This window comes from Ovis aries, chromosome 1 (genome assembly GCF_016772045.2).
Source record: "Ovis aries strain OAR_USU_Benz2616 breed Rambouillet chromosome 1, ARS-UI_Ramb_v3.0, whole genome shotgun sequence".
Taxonomy (NCBI): Eukaryota; Metazoa; Chordata; class Mammalia; order Artiodactyla; family Bovidae; genus Ovis; species Ovis aries.
In genome coordinates this window covers 90,040,217-90,061,965 of record NC_056054.1, presented here as the reverse complement: position 1 = coordinate 90,061,965, position 21,749 = coordinate 90,040,217, and the positions used below count along the sequence as shown (strand labels likewise).

The window sequence follows — 21,749 nt, the reverse complement described above, 5'->3', positions numbered from 1 at the left end:
GCCTTGGAAAGGTTTCATAGGGATGCTCTACTTTGGGGTAATGGGGATATATCTGCAGTACCTTCCAATGCCAAAACCTTGACTGTAAGCAGAATGTAAAGTTGCAAGGTCTGCAAAGTCTCCATACTTAGTATCACTGAATAATTATGTATATTTATGTTCAAAGGATAGAGAAGTATAACAAATGTGTTAAAAGCAAAATCTATATAGATCTATAAAAAACAGTTTCAAGTTATCTTACCTGATACTCATTTTCTGCATGCTCTATGATTTTAATAAACTCCTTGGCAGTCTGGGCTTCATTCTAATGGAGGGAATAGTAAGAATTTTAAAAAATCTTAAGCAGTGAATAAAATTCAATAAGTAGTGAATAAAAAAGATACTAAAGAGTAAGTCCATCTTAACTAACATTTGTATAACAATCTAGTTTTTCAAGTTTTCCTGTGCACATTATCTTCTTTGATTTTTAAAACAACCCTGTGAAATACATGTTATTATTGCCACCTCCATTTTGCAGACAAGAAAACAGAATTCTTTCAAATAATGACCAAAATTATACAGCCTTTGAATCATAAAGATGGGATCCAAATCTAGGTAGGTCTTCATCAAAACAATCCACATTTCTTTCCAATCTACCACAGTATGCCCAAAAGATAACACAATGTCTTGAAATTTTTATGCCTTGACAATATCTCTGGTTTAATTGATAAAAACAATGATCTCAGACATATCAAGTATATCTTCTAAGTTCATAGGCTCCTCTATTTTCTCCTTATGATGTTGAGACAACCAATCACATTTCACTTTACATGATTTGGGTACAAAATGAATTTAATCTCACACTTCCTTTCGCAATTTTAAGTAAACAGAATTAGAGAGGGTGAGATTTAATGCCTAGGGCCATGCCCCAAGATTCTTTCAGAAGAGTCAAAACTACTTTTTATTCATAATAATACTAAGACATAGTTACTTGCCGTTTCTACTTTCAAATGTGTGCATGTAGTTTCATAGAAGCTATGTAATGTGTGACGACTTCATTACTTTTTGAGAGCTAATGTGTGAAGCACATATCCAGCTGTCTTTTATTAGTTAGACATTACACACTTTGTGAAAATGTAAATTAATGATATTCTTTCCACTTACTTTTTTTAACTCAGAAAAATACAGCTGTTTTTCATGAAAGTAAAGTTAAGAAGTAATGGGTTTGTTAATGCTATATTTTGCTTTAGATTTTTTTTTGGCCACACCAGGGATCTCAGTTTACCATCAGGGGATTGAACCCAGGCTTCCTGCAGTGGAAGCATGGTATCTTAACCACTGGAGTACCAGGGACATCCCTGTTATTTTTAAATTAAAAAATACATATTTTTAATATTCTTCAATTTTAATTTCTACTAAGGTAGATAGATATAACACACATAAACAAAAGCTCAGTAATTTCTAGGAATATTAAGAAGTACTATAAATGCATAAAAAATTATGTCCCTTCTTTCCAGATATAGTGTACAATACTATTATTGAACATTTCTAAAAATGTTCAGTTTCTCTAATGATATGAATGATAAATCCTATAGGGTTTAATTTGGCAAACTTTCCTTCCTCCTGGTATTTATCAATTGAAGATACTACTGTCCTTGAGCAAATCTCACGAGAGAAAGAAAAAGCAGCATGAATTCTCTAAAGCCATTATCACTATTCTCAGTCAGTCTGTGAACTATCATCAACTAACCAACAAAACTGGTTGGTTATATACTAACAATTATAAGCTGCCAAAAATAAGGACCTAATGAGTAGCACAGGGAACTGTATTCAGTATCTTTTAATAATCTATAATGGAAAAGAATCTAAAAAATATAAGTAGGTATGTATATATATATATGTGTGTGTGTGTATATATATATATGAATAACTTTGCTATATACTTGAACACAACATTGTAAATCAACTATACTCAATAAAAATTAAAAACAATAAAATAAGGTCTTTAATGAAGTTCTTAAAAAAAAACAAGCTGCCAAAATCAAAGCAATGAAAACAACCACATTTCTAGTGGCAGAATCAGTACTCAGGATCAAAAGATCTAAAAGAGAAACTAGACACAAGTGAGACATACATTAAATATTCCACACTCACCGAAACAGTTACTGAATCCTGTACATCTTTATGACTAACCAACTGAACATTGCCATCTTCATAATAGTGAACCTGTGCAAGAAAGTTAAGAAATGTAAGTGCTTAGAGCACATAGAAACTTACTGCTTAGAGCACAAATCCATGCCTTCAGTCACCCTCAATCTCACCAACTCTGAGCAAACAATTAATATGGCCAATGGTAATTTACAATGGCGCTTGAAATTCACAGAACACTTAAATTTAAGAATTCTCTTTACTTAGCAGGAAAAACTGATTATTAGTTAATAAACATTTACTATGTGCTTATTGCATTCCAGACACTGTGCTTGGCACTGTGAATAGAAAGATCATAAATAAGATTACGCTCTGAAAAGTATTAAATTCATTTAACATTAGTTTTTCTATGTGAAAACCAAGAAATTTTAATGGGTCCTAATCTTTTACACATCTCTCCATATATAACATCATCAGTTTTGATTAAGCAGATCTGACCAGGTACAGGAAACTGAGGATTAAAGACAGGATTGAAAAACAAATATTCTATTGGTAAATCAGGCTACAAAAATAAGTAAGACAAAAGCAGCCCTGAACCTACTGTATAGCACAGCGAACTCTGCTCAGTGTTATGTGGCAGCCTGGATGGAAGGGAAGTTTGGGGGGGAATAGATACATGTATATATGTATGGCTGAGTCTCTTCAGTTGTATACCTGAAACTATCACAACACTGTTAATCAGCTATACTCCAATATAAAATTAAAAGCTTTTTTTTTTTTTTTAAAGGCAGTCCTGAGGATGTAAGGCAAAGTGGATACTACAATTATGATAACAATTAGCAAAAAAGAGGGTTATCCAAGAGACAAACTAACAATTCAACTAGATGTATGGCTTGGGAAGTTTTAGCAATTTACAAGACAGGTTCAGTCACAGTCACCAAAATTAACAAAACCTTTTCTAGGTTTCATCTGCTAATAAAAATGTCAACATGACTATCATCAACTTAAATCCTTAGAAACTGTCTTCCTGGAGCTATTCTTTTGCTTATAGAATAACCAAGGGTTAAATATCCTAATGACATGTCCAAATAACTCTCACTCTGATTTTTAAAAGACATAAATGAAGTAATAAGCCTTTCCTCAAAGTGTGATCAGAGAGCTCATGGTTAAAAGGTATAGATGAAGTCCTGGAGTGCCCCGGTGGTCCAGTGGTTAAGAGTCTATGCTCCTAGTACAGGCGGCATGGGTTTGATCCCTGGTCAGGGAACTAAGTCCCACCTGTGGCACGGTGTGGCCAAAAAATAAATACAATAAAATGCACAGACTCATTCATTAAAGAAAAAGAAAAAAAAGGCTTAAATCAGGTCTGGGTACTGGATCCTACTGTAAAAGTTCTATCAGAAACTTTTGTGATGTGTGCTCTTAGTTTACAGGTTTGCCTTGGCAAAACTGAAACACAAGTAATTTCCTTCTAGAAGGAAAATAAATTTCCTTGTATAAATTTATAGTAAGCTGCCAGGTTAATAATGCTGATGCCATACTTACAAGAAGTCTAGAGCATAGACACAGTCAACAGATATAGAACAATGTATTATCTTAGGTTGGGTTCCCCAGCAGCAGACCCCAGGATAAAGATCTGAGAGTTAATAGTTTATTTCGGGTAGTCTCAGGAAGCACTAGTAAGGACTGAGGAAGTGAGATACAGAAGGCAAGGAAGTATCAGGTGCACTAATGAGCACATCACAGCTGCCAAGCACTGGATTTTGGAAGACTATGCAGAACATGCTTTAGAGCTGTCCCACCTGAGGGGTGAAGAAGCTGGCATATTTCCCAACAACTTTTGAATGGCACTAAGGGCTGTGCCAGAGCTGCATAACACTTCCAGCTTGCCTTAGCTGAGTTGGACATGCTCCTGCAGTTAGGAAAATCTCCCAAGAAGAGAGGTGCAGCTTCTTGTAGCAGGAAGTAATAGGTATGTACGAAAAAAGTGGTTATAGATTACATCTACCATGTATGTTTTGATTAAATTATACCATTAAAAAAGGCAACTCCTGCTAACTGTTATTAAAGCAAGAGTTGTAATACAGCTAAATTAGGTATTGACTTTCTTAGTTATCAGTAACTGTGTAATCTGACTTTAGAGTTAGTTTGGCTCAAGAATTAAATCACCATGAATTCTGAAAGTCAAATTTTTTAGGATCAGAAGACTTCAATCTAGCTAGGTATCAAATGAGGTAATAAGCTCCTTCTTCACCTGGGGGCATGTCCCGACACCAGCATTAGAACTCTACTCTGCTTGGTTAATCACACTTGGCCATTCTCTCTATTCCTGTTTTATTTGGTTGAAAACCTATAGTAACTATAAATGTAAATAAATAAATAAAACAAGTCCATTTATGAAGCTTTCTTCAGAGCTAAGAGTTAGCAAATATATGTAGACATTTAGAGCTACATAAAAGACTCTAAGTAAGTTACAGTAGCTGCTATATAGTCATTTCTTAATAACTAGTTATTTTCTTCTTATCTAGAACTGCTATTTGATAATTCTTGGGAAGATCTTAGGTTACTTTTGAAAGACAAAAATAACAAGCAAGCAGTATATGTCACATGACTGTCCTTTATCAAGCCAGAAGAGCTCTGTTTAACTACAGCACTTCCCCGGGAAGGAGACCTCCGTTTCTATTTACCATCTAGCTCCCTTTGCATCTACAGATAGTTGTTCCTTATTTCTAATGTCAGAGCAAATATCAACTTCCATGTTTGCTTTAAAGATGTGATGTTTTAACATGGCCTATTAACATATTTGGATCTCACCTGAATCTTAAGTACTCCAACCACCTGGGCTGTAGGTGGTGTGATGGTGAACTTCCATTCTGATCTCCAGCGACCATTCCTATGGAAACACACACACAACCGTAGAATTAGCAGTAAGAAAGAGGTGGTCTGACACTGAGGCAGAGAATTTGGGAAAGAAGAAAAACAGAAACAAGTCATTTCCAGTTTGATAAATCCAAGGCTCTATCCACTCAAATGTTAAGTTTTGTATCCAAGTGGCCTAGTCATAAGCTTTCCCTAAGTTATTTGACTTTCACTTTTCATTCTTTTTATCTTGGGAGTAGAAAACCATGCCTATTCTGCTCATGGGAAGCTTTTCCACAAACACATGGATAGGCCACTGAGTTATGCAATAACTCAAATATTATTAAACAAACCCAAGTAAAAGTCAGACTTTCCACAGGCTACTTTATTAATCAGTTATTTTCACTCAGTGTAACAGCAATATTTAAAAGATAAATTATAAAATCTTAGAATTAAAAGAAATCTAAATGATCACATCCAAATGCCTCACTCTGCGGTAGGGAACAAATAACTTATTCTAATCTAGTTAGATTATAAAACCAAGTCTCATCTGCTGGTTTGGTTTCCTTTCTATATAAACATATAGATTAAAAAAGAAGAGAATATCTACTTTCTTACCAGAAGTTTTTAGGCTGAAACTGGTGGCTTTCAATACATGCAATAATGGTCTGTTGCCCATCTATAGTTTTAGCATAAACCTATTGTTAAAAAAAAAAGTTAGATTCTTGAAAACATATTTAAGCAACAAATACTATACAAAAGCAATGAGCTTACATACTCACAAGAATTCATGGAATAGGAACACAAACCACATGTTAAGGTCTAGGGCAGACAATGATACAATGAATACAGAAGGAAATACTACTCCTGGTTTAGGGTGCAAGAGAGGTGCCAGTTAGAATGGGCCTTACAAGACAGATGAGATTATGATAAGGAGAGATGGAGAATAAAGATGAATAAGCAGTTCAGGGAGGAAACAGAGGGCTGATCCATGAATGACTAAATGGTAACTGGTTCCATCAGGTCAGAGGACGTGTATGAGGTGGAACTGTGGGAGATAATACAGGATTAGACTTAAGTCATGTGGTAGTAGATGTAAGGTAAGAAGACTGGACTTTATTCTACATGCAGTGGACAGAAACCAAAACAACATGACCAGAACTGTTATTTTGGGAGAATAATCAATACTGGCAAACAGGGTAAAACCTGAGAAAAGTTCAAAGTTAGGCAGCCACAGAATTAATTTAGGCATTAAATTAGGGTCCTATCAATGAATATAAGGATGCAAAAGTCAAAATTCTGGCAATATATTGCAAATCAAGGGCAAGAGAAAGGAAAGTACCAAACTATTTGTATGCTTGGATGCCTAGAGAAAGACTGGTGTCATTAACAGATTGGAAAGTTCAGATAGAGATGTCCAGCTAGGAGCTGGAAACACCAACTGTTCCTTAGTGTAGGAGAAATGAACAAAAATGTGATCACCAAGGCAAAGAAACAATAAAATCCTTTTTTACAGTTCACAAAACATTTTTATATTTATTTTCCTTTTGCTCTAATAAATATAGTGGAACACACTGTTATGTTTAGATGATAAAATTGAAGTTCGTAGAGCTTCTTGCCCAAGGTCATTCAGAAAGTGGCTAAGGTAGAACCCAAATTCACAGGCTGTCTGACACCAAATTCTACAACCTCCCCTACATTAAATAAACTGTAAGTTTTTGAGAAAGAGAAATACAGTGATGGGGAACGTCTACATTTAAAAACGTAAGGGAGAGGACAAGAAATAAGTAGAGACAGAATAAGAATAACTATAGGGAGACTTCCCTGGTGGACCACTGGCTAAGACTTCTGCTCCCAATACAGGGGGCCTGGGTCCAAACCTTTGTCAGGGAACCAGATTCCACATGCCGCAACTGAAGATCCTGTGCACCAAAACTAGGACCCAGTGTAGCCAAAAAATAAATAAATAGAAACTTTTTAAAAAAAGGAATAATTAGAAGGTACTGACATAGCAGTCTAAGGAAAGATAATTTCTAGAAATAGCTGACTGGCCTCAGTGTGAAATGCCATACAAAAGTCAAGGACCAAGAAAAGGACACTGGGTCAGGTAATTCAGGAACCATTAGTCCACCTCAGACAGCAGTTTCTGTAGAGTAGGGACTGAAGTCAAAATTCATAAAGTCAAGAAGTGGCTAAGTAATGAGGATGGCACTAGTCGGAGCAGAATGCTCCCTGGTTTGCTTGTACAGCAGAGAGGGAGAGAGATGAGGGAAGGGAGAGATAGAAGAAAGGGAGGAAGGGGAAAGTGGAAAGAGAAGGAAGAGAAGTAACTTGCAGGAATTACTATTTTGACTAAAGAAATGTCCTCCCTCCCACCCTACTTAAGCACAGGAGAAATAAAAATATTTCTAGGTAAAGAGAACTATTTATCAGAAGAGAAAATGAAGTTACAATTAGACATCTTGAAGTAGACAGGACTGTATGAAATCAAGAACACAGATCCTTCTTCCTCAGATGGAAGTACATGAAAGAAAGATTTCTGAATGTGGAAAAGAAGAGAAATAGAAAGATTTCATGTAATTCTTACTCCTTTTAAAATGTGAGGGAGGAGATGCCTGTCTAAGGACAACAGGAAAGTTTTGGAACACAGTACCACTGATCCTTGAACAACATGGGTTTGAACTACTATTTTATTCAACAGTAAATACTACAGTGTTACATAATCCACCATTGGTTGAATCTGTGGTGGGATGAAGAACTGTGGATACAAAAGGACCTTGGACATGGAGGGCCTCCTATAAATTATACTCAAATTTTCAACTGCACAACAGGTTGGTTATCCCAACCACTGCACTGTTCAAGGGTCAACTGCATACAGAAAAATACCAAGGACTATCGAGATAAAATTAAGAATTTCTAAGCAGAACAGCTGAGGATATAAAACGGTAGACACTGTTAGAATACTTTCTGTAGCTCATTTTTTAGCTAAGAGAAGTGAGAAAAGGACATGGTGGGGTTACTCAGTGTGGAAGCTCTCCAAGTTAAGAAATGAGTAGTGAAAAATTTCGAATAGGTAACAAATGATAAGTTGAAAGTATATTAAGAATGAAAAGCCAATTTTCTAAAAAAGTGTGTGTGTCATGTCTCTCCTTGCCATACTAGGTTCCAAAATTGAGTTCTGTGCTTATCTATCATAATGTGTTTTTTCTATTTTTTAAAAACAAAAAAATAAGAAAAACAATCATAATGACAACCAGCATTTATGTACAGCATTATACATTAATAATCTAACATTTTTCTTAAAAATGTCAAAATTTTACAAAGGGAAAATTGTTAGAACAAAATTTATCTTTTTTTCCCCACCAAAAGATATTAAAAGAAAGTTTAAATTACCTTTAATTTCTAAAGAGCTGTTTGGTTCAAATAGTTTTGACTATCCAATTAAATCACTTACGTAGAAGTAGCTTTGTAAAAAGTTCTTTTTGATGAGTGTAAGGCTATTTCTTAAATAAGACAGATGTGAAATAGGATTCACTGACATTTAAAATTTTTATGCACTAGGGAACTCCCTGGTGGTCCAGTGGTTAGGACCTGGTCCTTTTACTGGCGTGGTCTGGGTTCAATCCCTGGTGGGAGAACTAAGATCTTGCAAGTATTGTGGCATGGCCAAAAAAATTAAAACTAAATAAATAAATAAATTTTTATGCACTAGGATTTTAAGAAAGAATTTTCCATATAAAATGTCCTATTTATACTCCTTTCAAAAATAATTTAGGGAATAAAATGCAGAAGAGACTGTAACTAAGAAGAGATGTCTGTGGCTGGCCAAAGCCTCCAAATGATACGGTAAATATAAGAAATAAAACTCTAATAATGAAGCAGGCAGATACTTAACAGTACAGAAGCCGTTGGAATAATGATCTTTCACATAGGCCCTTAAAGCACTGTCACAGGATTCTCTCCAAGACTTCAGACCTCCGTCTACTTCTTCTGGCTGGGGGTCACTTGCTTCTTTCCGTAAGTGATCAAACTTAAAGGAAATTTTGTTTCTTGGATCTAAAAATCTGCTATTACCCAGGTCACCGTGTTCTGTAATTAAGACCTTCCAAAGAATAATTACAAAGTTAAGTAACTGTAAAGAAAAGACAGTTCTTGTCACACCTTACAAAACAAACAAAAATTCTAGAGGCAATTAACTCTTCGTTTAGTCAGATTGCTCTTTCATAAATTTTTCAATCAACCTATATTTTTATTTTTATAAAAATATGATCTTTGGGGTAAGTCAACTCTAAACTGACATTTCCCCCATCCTAACAATATCCTTCACATTTTGGTTTCTATAATATACAATCTATATAATTAATATACAACCTACGCATACACACAACTAATAATAACTTAAAAGTACACTTCTGCATTTGTTTTTCACGTATTTCATGAATTTCTTCCAGTCATAACACGTAGCATTTAAAATAGGTAATACAATCAATCATATGATTCAAAAGTGAAAAAAAATTAATATAAAGTGAAATCTTTTTCTCACCTCTATCTACCATTCACCAAATTCCCAACATATTCCCCCTTCCCCACAAAGGTAACTGATTTTATTAATTTAGAGCAAGAGTTCTTTGGCAAGCTATGTATGAGGTGCCATTTGTTTTTGTAAATAAAGTTTGTTGAATACAGCCCCGCTTGTTGTTTTTTTTTTTTTGTATTGTCTATGGCTGCTTTCCTGCCGCAATAGCAGTGCTGAGTAGTCTAGCCTGACTCTTTCCTGCAAGGCTGAAATATTTACTCTCTGACCCTTTATAGAAAAAGTTTGCCAATTTCTGATTTAGATGATTCTTTCGGTGTTTCTTTTATTTTTTAATGAATACAAGTGTATGCTAATTCTCTACCCCTTTCTTTTAAACAAAACTAGAATACTATACTGTACTTTCTCTTTTTAAATTTGATGTATCTAGACAATCTTTCCATATTAGTGCTTATGGAACTTCCTTGTTTTTTGTTACAGCTATGTATGATTCCATTGTATAGATATACAAAAATGTATTCAACTAGTCTCCTATTAATGGATAGCTCGGGTAGTTTCTAATCTTTTGCTGTTATGAACAATACTGCAACAAATGTCCTTTTATGTACAAGTTATGTACATGTGCCAAGCAAACCTGTGCTCTATAAATTCCCTGAAACAGGACAACTGGGTCAAGGGTAAACACATTCATAATTTTGATAGAGACTGACAAACTGCCCTCTATCATAGAATGCTGTACCAAGTTACAAGCTCATCATCAGCAGAAATCTTAACCTGCATTTCTTTTCCCCTTAAAAAAGAGGTCTTTTCAGCAAAAAAGACACAGATGTGTGTAACAGACTTTTGGACTCAGAGGGAGAGGGCGAGGGTGGGATGATTTGGGAGAATGGCATTGTAACACGTATACTATCATGTAAGAATCGAATCACCAGTCTATGTCCGACGCAGGATATAGCATGCTTGGGGCTGGTGCACGGTGATGACCCAGAGAGATGTTGTGGGGAGGGAGGTGGGAGGGGGTTCATGTTTGGGAGCGCATGTACACCCGTGGTGGATTCATGTCAATGTATGGCAAAACCAATACAGTACTGTAAAGTAAAATAAAGTAAAAATTAAAATTAAAAAAAAAAAAAAGAGGTCTTTTGTATTTCCACTTTGGTGAACTATTTGTATCTAACCTTTGCCCACTTTTCTACCGAGTCTTTGTCTTTTTCTAGTTGAACTACAGAGAGATTATCCTTTTGCCTGGATTTTGAATTCCACGTATTTCCCTCTAACTTGTCTTCTGACACAGTTACTATTTAAAAATAAAGTCTCTTTAAAAAAAAAAAATTATTTGAAAATAATTCCTACTCTTGAGATTTCTATCCTTATCAACAACCTATCTTTAAAAAACCTTGTTTATAATAGTAGGAACCATACATAAGACAATTTCCTTAGTCTTACCTTCATAAAGCTTTCTCATTACAATTTTACAACTTTTGTAACTCAAAGGCAAACACATTCACATTAAAATTTTAATTTGTACTTCCTTAATTACTATTAGTAGATGATTTAACACTTTTAAAGTTTGCTTTGTATTTTCCAGTTGAGTTAAGCTGGTTCATATTTGTTGCTCATTTATCTACTGAACTCTTGACATCATCCTAGGGTACTTGAATAACCTTTTTATTAATGTTTAAGGTATGTATTTTCTCCCTTTAAAATTTTATTTTTAAAACCTTTTTATTTTGTAGAAGTAAAAAATACTTTCTAACTTTTAAAATATTTCATCATTATTCAAGTTATGAATCTCTTGTCATTTCCTACTAAATTTTTATGTTTAAAAATTAGTTAACCTTTAGGATTCCCTAGTGGAGAAGGCAATGGCACCCCACTCCAGTACTCTTGCCTGGAAAATCCCATGGATGGAGGAGCCTGGTAGGCTGCAGTCCACGGGGTCGCCAAAAGTCGGACACGACTGAGCAACTTCACTTTCACTTTTCACTTTCATGCATTGGAAAAGGAAATGGCAACCCACTCCAGTGTTCTTGCCTGGAGAATCCCAGGGATGGGGGAGCCTGATGGGCTGCCGTCTATGGGGTCACACAGAGTCGGACACGACTGAAGCGACTTAGCAGCAGCAGTGGTCTAGTGGTTGAGAATCCACCTTGCAATGCAGGGGATACTGGTTCGATCCCTGGTCCAGGAAGGTCCCACATGCCTCAGGGCAACTAAGCCTGTGTGCCACAACTACCGAAGCCCAAGTGCCTAGAGTCTGTGCTCCAAAACAAGAGAAGCCACCACAAGAAGCCTGCACACTGCAACTAGACAGAAGCCCCCACTTTCCACAACTAGAGAAAGCCCTGGCACAGCAATGACGACCAATCACAGCCAAAAATAAATAAATAAATAAATTTTAAAAATTAGTTAACCTTTAAACTACATTTAGAATTAATCTAGGTATATAGTTGGCTTTGGAAATCAAACTTAAGGTTAATCTTATACATTTAATCAATTATTTCCTTTTCTGTTTTACAGTACCTAGATTAAGGCTCTACTATCATTTCTTTATGTCTTTATGTTTGCTGGCATTAATCTTGATCAGAACAATCCTGTATGGTCTATAACAATTTTCATAGGAACTGTATGGAATCTATTTGAAAAAGCTTCCCATATTATTTTTCTTATTCAGATAAACTTTTTATATTTTTTCTGAAATGTGGCATTTAAGTCTATTTAATTTTCCATGTATTTCTCTGATTAAAATGTGTGGGGGTAGGTATATATAAACCGTATGACAGGCTCTTGCTAGTTCCTATCCAATATCCATTCATCTCCCTTTTCCTTACTAACAGAATCTTAAAGGTTTTTCAAGGCCATGTGTCCAACTAAAAAGACAACACTTCTCAAAATGATAAAGTGATATGCATTCTGGCAATAATTTATCAGTGGAAGTTGCTTCTGGAACAGAAAATAGCACCTCTTGCACCTTCCTCCTTCTTGCTTCCTGGAACTTGGATTCAGACAGCAGAGATGGATCAGCTATTTTGAGACCACAATAATGAAAACCATACATAGGATGGCACAATAGAGAGCCAGAAGCAACTTGGGTCTCCGATGATATGGAGCCGCCGTGTGTGCCTGCATGCATGCTAAGTTGCTTCAGTCACGTCCAACTCTGTGTGGCCACATGGACTCTAGCCCACCTGGCTCTTCTGTCCATAGGATTCTCCAGGCAAGAATACTGGAGTGGGTTGCCATGCCCTCCTGCAGGACGGAGCTGCCATAACATCTCTAAATATTACCTCTGGTCTTCTTATGTGACAAAAAGTCTCTATTACGTTAACCCACTGCAGCTGATTTCCTATTATATGCAGTGATGGCATCTACTTTATTAACTCAAATGTCTTTCCACATTTTCCTTTTATGTCTAGGTAATGTGTTGTTGTGGCTAAGAATGTGATCTCTTTTTGACTACATTTTTAAGCTGGCTACCACATGTATATGGGACTGTTCTTATATCATGTATCTGCAAACAGACCTTATTTATTATTTCAATAATTCTGCCGTTATTAGTAAAGTATACAATATCAACTATAAGAAATATTTATCATTTATTTTTCTTGTCTTTTCTTGTCTTTATACTTGTAAAGTATAAAGAAAATACTTGTAAAGTAAAAACACTTGTAAACTTGTAAAGTTGTAAAGTATACTTGTAAAGTAAAAAAACCAGTATTTTCTTGTCTTTTATACTTATAATTAATCTATTTTCATTGAAAAAGATAAGCACAAATATAAACCAAAACAAATAAAAAACAACAAACAAAACAAATTATAGTAATCCTGTGATCCCAACATAGAGAGTTAACATTTTGGTATGTATTTTCCCACATTTCAATTTCTATGCACATCTATATAATACTTTATTTCTTTTCTTTCTTATTACTTTTATTTCTGAGTCTTAAGATGTATACATTCCCCTCATGATTTAACATTTCATAAAATGGGATGTATCTTATAGTGACAGCATCTTAAAACTGTCATAATTTAATTGACAGTATTTTCACTTTCTTAATGGCACATAAAGTAAGATGTACCTTTCACAAAATTTAAGATGCAAATTCTAATACAATTGTTCATTTAAATATTTATTTAAAAAATAAACTCGCACAATACTACCTGCTGCTTCATGTTTTAGCTTAATATATCATAAACATATTTCCAGTTCAGTATTTCTATCAGTTTTTGATGGTTACACAGGATTTTGGCCTACAGATATTTAATATTGGACATTTAGACTGCTCCCAATTTTTCACTATCATAAACCTTGCTTCAAATAATCTTTTTTACACATTTATATACTTATTTCTTAAGATAAATTCTTTGGACTTGTGGGTTCAAAGGGGATTCAGACTGTGAAAAGGCATCTGTCATTTGATGCCATACTACCTTTGAAGTGTACATTAATGAATCTGAAAAGCCCTGTCATGTAATGTTAATAACTGTGGGGAAAAAGGGGAATATGTATTTACTTTGTTCCTGTATCTGAACAGGAATCCTTGTTTTCCTATTAAATATAATGTCTTCTGTTATTCTTACCAAGGAGAATTAGGGACAGCTGGAAAGCTTATGTAAAACTTAATTCCTTTTACTTGCATTGTTCTTTTGTTAAGGACAATTCTCTCTTCAAATAAACTCCTATTTTCAGAGGGAGGAAGAATTTCCTAATATGTAGAATATTTACAAAAGCTAAGACATGAGTTTACTCAGCATCTTATCTTCAGACATCTGTTTTACAGTATTTCTACTACCTTCCCGGCACAGTCTATCTAACAGAAACAATTGTTACCTGATCTTCATATCCTTCTATCTTCACAGGCGTGAACTGATCCATGTTATACTGGGCAAACGCACTGTTTTGGTTTTTTTAAAAAGAAGAAGAGGGAGAGAAACCAATTATACATAAGTAAGTATAAAAGGTAGTTCAGGGAATTCCCTGGCAGTCCAGTGGTTAGGACTCCATGCTTCCACTGCAGGGGGCATGGGTTCGATCCCCAGTTGGGGAACTACAATCCTGCATGCCATGTGGCACAGCGGGGGTGGGTAGGGGATGGAGGGAAGGTAGTTCACAGAACAGTGAAAGAGAATATGTAACTGGGCTATCATTCATTATGGAAATTATAGTGATTCTGTGCAAATTTTAGGTTTGCAGAATCTGGTCCCAAAATGAATTAAAAAAAAAAACCAAAAAACATTATGGGACAGGGCAGAAGATTATTTCCCAAGCAGCAGTTCTTAAAATATTTTCTACAGCTAAAATCTAAACCAATTATATATCACACCAAATGCCTTTATAACAATTATTTGTTGCTCTGCATCAAAAAAACACTTGTTCCATCTCCCCACCCCACCTCTGCTCAGTCATTATCCAACTCTGGTTTCTTCTTTACGAAGGAATTGTGGGCCAGGTGGATAGACAGTAACTGAAAGAGCACTTTGTACTCAGGAGTAAAGCAGAGTAGTGATAAAGCCAGAGAACAGGAGGCCCTAAAAGCTAGACAGTGTTTAAGATTTAAAAGAGACAAGAAAATCAACCAACCAACCACCAATTTAATGTTTTTGAGGACAAGGACAAAATGAAAATGATATTCTAAATCAATGATTGGATAGAATAATCATGTAATTATTCTTTGGTTAACTCTATTAAGGTACTTTCTCAGCATCTGCTATTCTTGGCAATGTGAGAAACATCATCACTTAGTACCAGCCTAATCTTTCTACAACTGGCAGTTATTAAAAAAATTCAGCATGAACAAAAAGAACTACAGAAGAAAATGTAATAGCTAACATTAAATTCTGTTGAGCAGAGAAAAAATATCTGAGCAAAAATCAAAATAAGACCAAACATAATAAACTTTAAAAAAATAATATTTGGAGGGAACATGTTTTCTCCAAGGGGGAGAAAAACAACTAAAAAAAAAACCCAAAATAAAACAATTGCTCTATTTTGAAGTATTTTAAACTGTTTTCAGGGTACTAGTTTATTATCAACATAGTTTACCCAATATTACAATAACAAGTAAGTGGATTTAGAAAGATACATACTGTGCCGCCCCTTCCCTGAGGAGATTATCATTATTAAGTAGTAGCCGGACATCTGAGGAGGAAAACAATGTTAAAGATGTTAAAATTCAAATGTTCAATAGAAGGCAAACTTGAGAAATTTTAGCAGATTTCTAGATTAGATTTCTAGAAAATCAGGCTTTGCAAGATTAGTTATGGATACCCCCTGGTGGCTCAGACAGTAAAGCGTCTGCCTATAATGCAGGAGACTTGGGTTCGATCCTTGGGTTGGGAAGATCCCCTGGAGAAGGAAATGGCAATCCAGTATTCTAGCTTTGAGAATCCCATGAATGGAGGAGCTTGACTGGCTACTGTCCATGGCGTCACAGAGAGTCAGACATGACTGAGCGACTTCACTATTTATGTATGTATCACTATACATGTTGAAATTCTAAAAATATACATACACAAACAGATGTTAATAATGTTCACAGCTTTGCATAATTTGTGATATAATAATCCAACAATAAACTCTCGTGGAGTTTGATTATAGCAAATGAAAAACATGGTTTATAGAAAGTTAAAGTTAGGACTGATAATTTATATCTAAAGAATCCTTTTAAAATAGATTAATTGTAGGCTTTTCTGTAACAGACCAAAAGAGCTGGGCACGATTCAGTCAGTGGCAGCGAAACTGCTGGACATATTTTCCTTGGAGCATCTAATGCAGGGCCTACAATCTTTTCAAAAAGCTCTGTGTCAAGAGTCCAGTCACTTCTCCTTTGGAAGAGGAGGGTTCTTGTTACTAAGAAACTACCAAGAATTAACTCCAAGTGTGTGTGTGTGTTTTCAGTTGCTCAGTCACATTCGACTCTTTGCGAAAACATGCACTGTAGTCCGCCAAGAGAGAAGGCTAATTATAAGGCAAAGGCAATTGACTCTTAGAGCTTCTGAAAGAAGGGGCTGGCAGAGATCAATGTGTAGCATTCCAATAAAAACCAGCTGTCATGTCATAAGTAGCTTGCCAATTCTTAATCTAATGCTTTGGGATCAATTATTCTTATGATATTCCTATAAAGTACATTTGTCAGAAGTAAAACAAAGTACTTGTTTTATAAAGGCCACTAATTTTTAAGTCAAGAATTTATCTGAGCTAATCAGTTAAAGTTCAAGTTGCTGGAGAATTTCTAAAAGCTCTGTTGTTGAAAATTTATACTTGGTCAATATGGAAAGACAGACTAGGCAAAGAAAGGCTGCATTTGTTTTCCTTGTTAGTGCTCAAATATTCAAAACAAGTCATAAAGAAGAAAGTCTTGATTTACTTCTTTTGTGTTATTTTACTCCTTGTAAATAACATTCATATTTCTCTTAGTTGTTTTTCCTCTGCATCATTAATTTTACCAGTGGAGATTATTGACTGTTCCACAATTTGTGGAGCTCTGAGCCAGGTGCAAATGAACATCATACAGTTCCCCTAACTAAGGAGGTAACCTTTTAATGTAAAAGTAGAATTTCAAAAGAAATGTTTGGCCCTGGGATTTCTTTGGAAGGTATGATGCTAAAGCTGAAACTCTAGTACTTTGGCCACCTCATGCGAAGAGCTGACTCATTGGAAAAGACTCTAATGCTGGGAGGGATTGGGGGCAGGAGGAGAAGGGGACGACCCAGGATGAGATGGCTGGATGGCATCACTGACTCGATGGACGCAAGTCTGAGTGAACTCCGGGAGATGGTGATGGACAGGGAGGCCTGGCGTGCTGCGATTCATGGGGTGGCAAAGAGTTGGACACGACTGAGCGACTGAACTGAACTGAAACTGAACCAAGATGCACAAAGATGATGGTTTTACTCAAGGGGAATTTTAAGATGAATCAGTTTACAACTTAAAATGGGATTATGATGATTGACATTAACACAGTTATAATGCCTCATTTACATTTTTCATTCTGTAAGCTGTGTTAAGACAGTAAATAGTATGGAAGGTTGTAAATATACTGGAATAGTGGTTCTCAAATTGGTTGTGACTCAGAATCACCTGAAGGACCTGATAAAGCAGATTACCCATTCCAACCAAGATCTAACTAATCTTAGGATGACGACAACACTGGAATCTGTATATTTAACAAGCTTTCTGGATACAGTCAGTTTGGCCCCAATGGCTCTAAAAACTGTCTTAAACTGTGGCACTTCTTGAGTAAAAGCACTGAAGAGATTTAAGCTATGATCTATAATGATAGATATGAAGCTATGAAATTTAATATTATTTCTACATTGATCAATACTGAACTACTTTAACTCTTTTTCACATAAGATAGGTATCCTAATATACTAGGGTCTTAAGAGCATGCTTTTGATGCAGACCTGGGTTTAAATCCCTGCTCTGACACTTACCAGCTGGGTAATAGGGTGATATTGAGTAAGTTATTTTAACCTCTTTGAATTCTGATTTCCTTAGCTATAGCTATAATGTTGTAAGGATTAAGAGAGATAGCAAACACTCAATAAGTGCTTGTAAGTGATTAAAGAGGGTCTGAAATAACTAAGTACTAATCTTTACTCACCATTGAACACTTCATTGAATTCCCCTGGCGGTGCATGAGTGATAAATTTAGCAGCTATGCGTACCTAAAGAGAAATAAAATTTACAGTAAAAGAATTATGAAGAGTAGCATATAAGATGGGAAGGAATTAACAGACAACAAAATTTTTATCACATCCCTTGAAATATAATTTCCTGTTTAAATCCTACTGGTTAGCAGCCTTCAGATTCTCCTTTCACAAGACATCTCAAAGTGTTTATTATCCATACAGATTTTTTCTAATTTGGGGATATACATGCTGCTACTTCTGAATTTTTCTTTTTTAAAAAGCTGAAAAATCAATTTTGGTCAAAATATACTATAGTCACAAAAATAGAAAGCTACAATCCTATTTCATTTATAAACTCTTAAGCAAAACTAAATAAAACATTAGCAAATTGGTTTTATACCAATTTATGTTATGGTGTTTACCCCAATACAAGGATGATTCAATACTAATAAATCAATATAACTTACAAATTAAAGAAGCAAAACCCCGTGATCATCTTACCCCATGCTGGAAAAAACAAAATTCAATACCCATTCAAATATCATAATACAACAACACAACTACTAGTTTTTAGTAGGAACAGAACTTACTTTATGAAGGGTTATCTACCAAAATTCTATAGCATACTCAATAATGATGAAACGTAAGCAGTGTCACTAATTTTAAAAGTAAGACAAAGATGATTCTTGTCACCTAAACTATTCAAACTATACTAAACATCCTAAAGAATGCTGTGGAAAATATTTATTCTATTATTCATTTTAAATTTCTCTCCTGCCCACTACTGCCAATCTGTTACTGGGACTCTGATTAGAGATGGATGCTGAAATGTTAGGATCTAACCTGAATATCTAATTTTTTCTCCGTTTTTATCTTTTCTGTCATTTTATGCCTGTGTAGGGAGAATTCCTCAGCTGCATTTTTCACCTCATTAGCATGCTCTTCAGTTGTGTCCATTTTGCTATTCAATTCTATTTTAACTTCCAAGACTTATATTTTGTGTGTGTGCATGCAATAATCTCTTGTGTCTCCTTGAGGATATTAACTATCCTTAAAGTCTTGTTCTATGGACTGTTTCCTAAGAATTTAGATATACTGTTGATTTTTATACTTCTCTTTCATGGTACTATTGCTTCTCTTTGAATTTATTTTAGTTTGCCTGTTCTGTTTAGCTGCAGTTTATCTCCTTGATTGTAGGGGAGGGAAATAGTAGACTTGGTGTTGAGACTGTGTGAGCAGATTTTCTTCTGAGTGAGCACCCTATGGTCACAGGCTACCTGGGGCACTGCCCTGACTCTATGCTCCCAAAGCTCATTCTCAATGCTATATTCTGAGGGCTAATGCTATTGTCTGCAGCTTAGCCCAAATGGGAATGAAAAGAGGAGTCATGTGGTCCAGAAAGCTTAGAGAACAATTCCGCAACTAATCCACTCCAAGGTTGTTTTGAGTTCTTCCCTTCTTTCTCCTTAAATTGATGTCCTCCAGAAAAGCCCCTACTTCCACAACAGTTTTCTTCTTCAATGTGTTTTGGGTTTCCTCTGATCTTACTTTTTTTCATGTTTTTGAACCATTTCACCTTTTTTCAAGAACTGCTTAAGGACCTCTCTGGTGGTCTAGTGGTTAAGAATCTGCCTGCCAATGTAGGGGACAAGGGTTCAATCCCTGGTCCTGAAAGATTCCACATGCCACAGGGCAACTAAGCCTATGCACCACAACTACTGAGCCTGTGCCCTAGAGTCTGTGGTTTGCATTAAGAGAAGCCACTGCAATGTGAAGCCTGCACACTCCAATTGGAGAGTAGCCCCCTACCCTGCTTACAGCAATTAGAGAAATCTCGCTTGCATCAACAAAGATCCAGCACAGCCAAATAAAGTAAACAAAATTTAAAAAATAATACGAATAAAAAAACTAACGCTGTATTATTTTTTTAATTGGCAAAAAAAAAAAAACAACCTTTGGTCCACTGATGACACGCTTACTAACTTAAACTATTACTAATTTATGTCTCTTCCCATTCCCTTTTTTCCCTACATTTTCATTTAAAAAGTTTTGTCATAAAAGGTAAGGTAAAACCATGTATTTAATCTGGTATATAAATCAACCTCTCATTTCTTAACAAGTAAATGTTGTTTGAGAATCTTAATAAGGAATGTAAGATCCTATATCATAGAAAGAAAACCACCTAACAATCTGGAGTAACATTTAGTGATATCCATATATGTGTAAGTATGTGTGTAATAATGATGTTAGCAATGAAATAGGACTGACCGCAAAGGCTCTCTCATATAATTCTAACACATTATGAGGCTACTAAAAATTCCCTAATATCTCATGTGATGAATATAAAGCTGATTCAACTTACTGACAAGGGGCAAAGAGGAACATGTATATCTAACAATAAACTGAGCTCTACTTTCCAGTTAGGCATGCTCTGTTGATTTCTTCCATTTCCTTTAAACAACTTTAAGTTCCTGTTGACTAAAATAAAATTAAAGTTACGAAAGTCAAACCATTCTTAAGGCAGAGAAAAAAAGACACTAAAGTCTTTGGAAAATAAAGCTGGGGTTGAGAATTTGAAAAAGATGGAAATAGTTTACAACTTTAGCATCCCTAGGTTTATATGGAAGATCTTATATGACTTTGCTCTTATTCTAAAAAAAGTAAAAGAAAAGCTGCTCCATAACTAAAATTATTTGTTCAGGCAAGAAAGGCTGACTGATTCATGCAGCAAGGCAGAATGAAAACCCTGGATTCTAATTACTGGATCTGCTGGTCCATTAACTACCTAGATTTGTGATTCTGGAAACTTTGCTAACTTTTTTTAGTTCTGAATTTCCTCATAATAATCCAACTCCTAAAAGAGATTAGGAGATCTGCAAAACTTTTCTGAGCTATAAAACTCTCTGTATCTTTAAGACTTAGAAGACAAACTTGTATATTGATCACCTGGAAGCAGGGTTGAGGAATCCGTAACACAAACACCTTAAGTTATTCTTATGCAGGCACGTACAGTTTCAGAACTCTGATGTTGCAGAGTAGTTGTAGATATCCTCCAATGAAAACTAGTGGAGATTAAGACGAAATACTCCATAAAGCTCTTATTTTAACTAAGCAACAACAATAAAAAGATAGAGTTTCTAATAAGGAAGAAGTGCCTCTCAACTCATGAGAATTACACTATACAGGACTAACAGTTCTAAAATGGATTTCCAACTGTGTATATGTGCTTTCCAAGTGCACTTAATCATATTACTGTACTTGTTAACTGTTGTTATCAATCACTTATTTAAGAAACTAGAAAATGTATTTTGAAAAGCAAACCTATTTTTTTAGCCTATTTGTGGTAAGTCTGTTGAGCAGCTATGGTCTTTCTGTCAAGGTGCATTTCCCACAATCCTTACATAATTAAGAAACTCCCCTCAGTCACAAAAAATTAAGTGCGTGCAATTCAAAAATATATTCATATACTACACCAAAAGCAACTTCCTTTAAAAGAATAAAGCTACCACTATATTTTACATATTACTTATTAATGTTTGAATACATAAAAGTAGAAGTTACCAAACTGAAAATTCACATTACTCATATTTCTAAA

The 21,749-nt window shown here is 35.2% G+C and overlaps 1 protein-coding gene across 1 annotated transcript in view; it reads right to left on the bottom strand.

The window, feature by feature from the left end:
* CAPZA1 (capping actin protein of muscle Z-line subunit alpha 1) overlaps window positions 1–21,749 on the bottom strand; it is a 42,602-nt gene that overhangs the window by 2,309 nt on the left and 18,544 nt on the right. The window contains exons 2-9 of the mRNA XM_004002331.5: window positions 18,127–18,190; window positions 15,608–15,659; window positions 14,352–14,415; window positions 8,882–9,088; window positions 5,605–5,684; window positions 4,942–5,020; window positions 2,134–2,205; window positions 242–304 (exon numbers count right to left, since the gene is read on the bottom strand). Coding sequence (XP_004002380.1) covers window positions 242–304; window positions 2,134–2,205; window positions 4,942–5,020; window positions 5,605–5,684; window positions 8,882–9,088; window positions 14,352–14,415; window positions 15,608–15,659; window positions 18,127–18,190 — 681 coding nt within the window. The remainder of the gene's footprint in view (window positions 1–241; window positions 305–2,133; window positions 2,206–4,941; window positions 5,021–5,604; window positions 5,685–8,881; window positions 9,089–14,351; window positions 14,416–15,607; window positions 15,660–18,126; window positions 18,191–21,749) is intronic.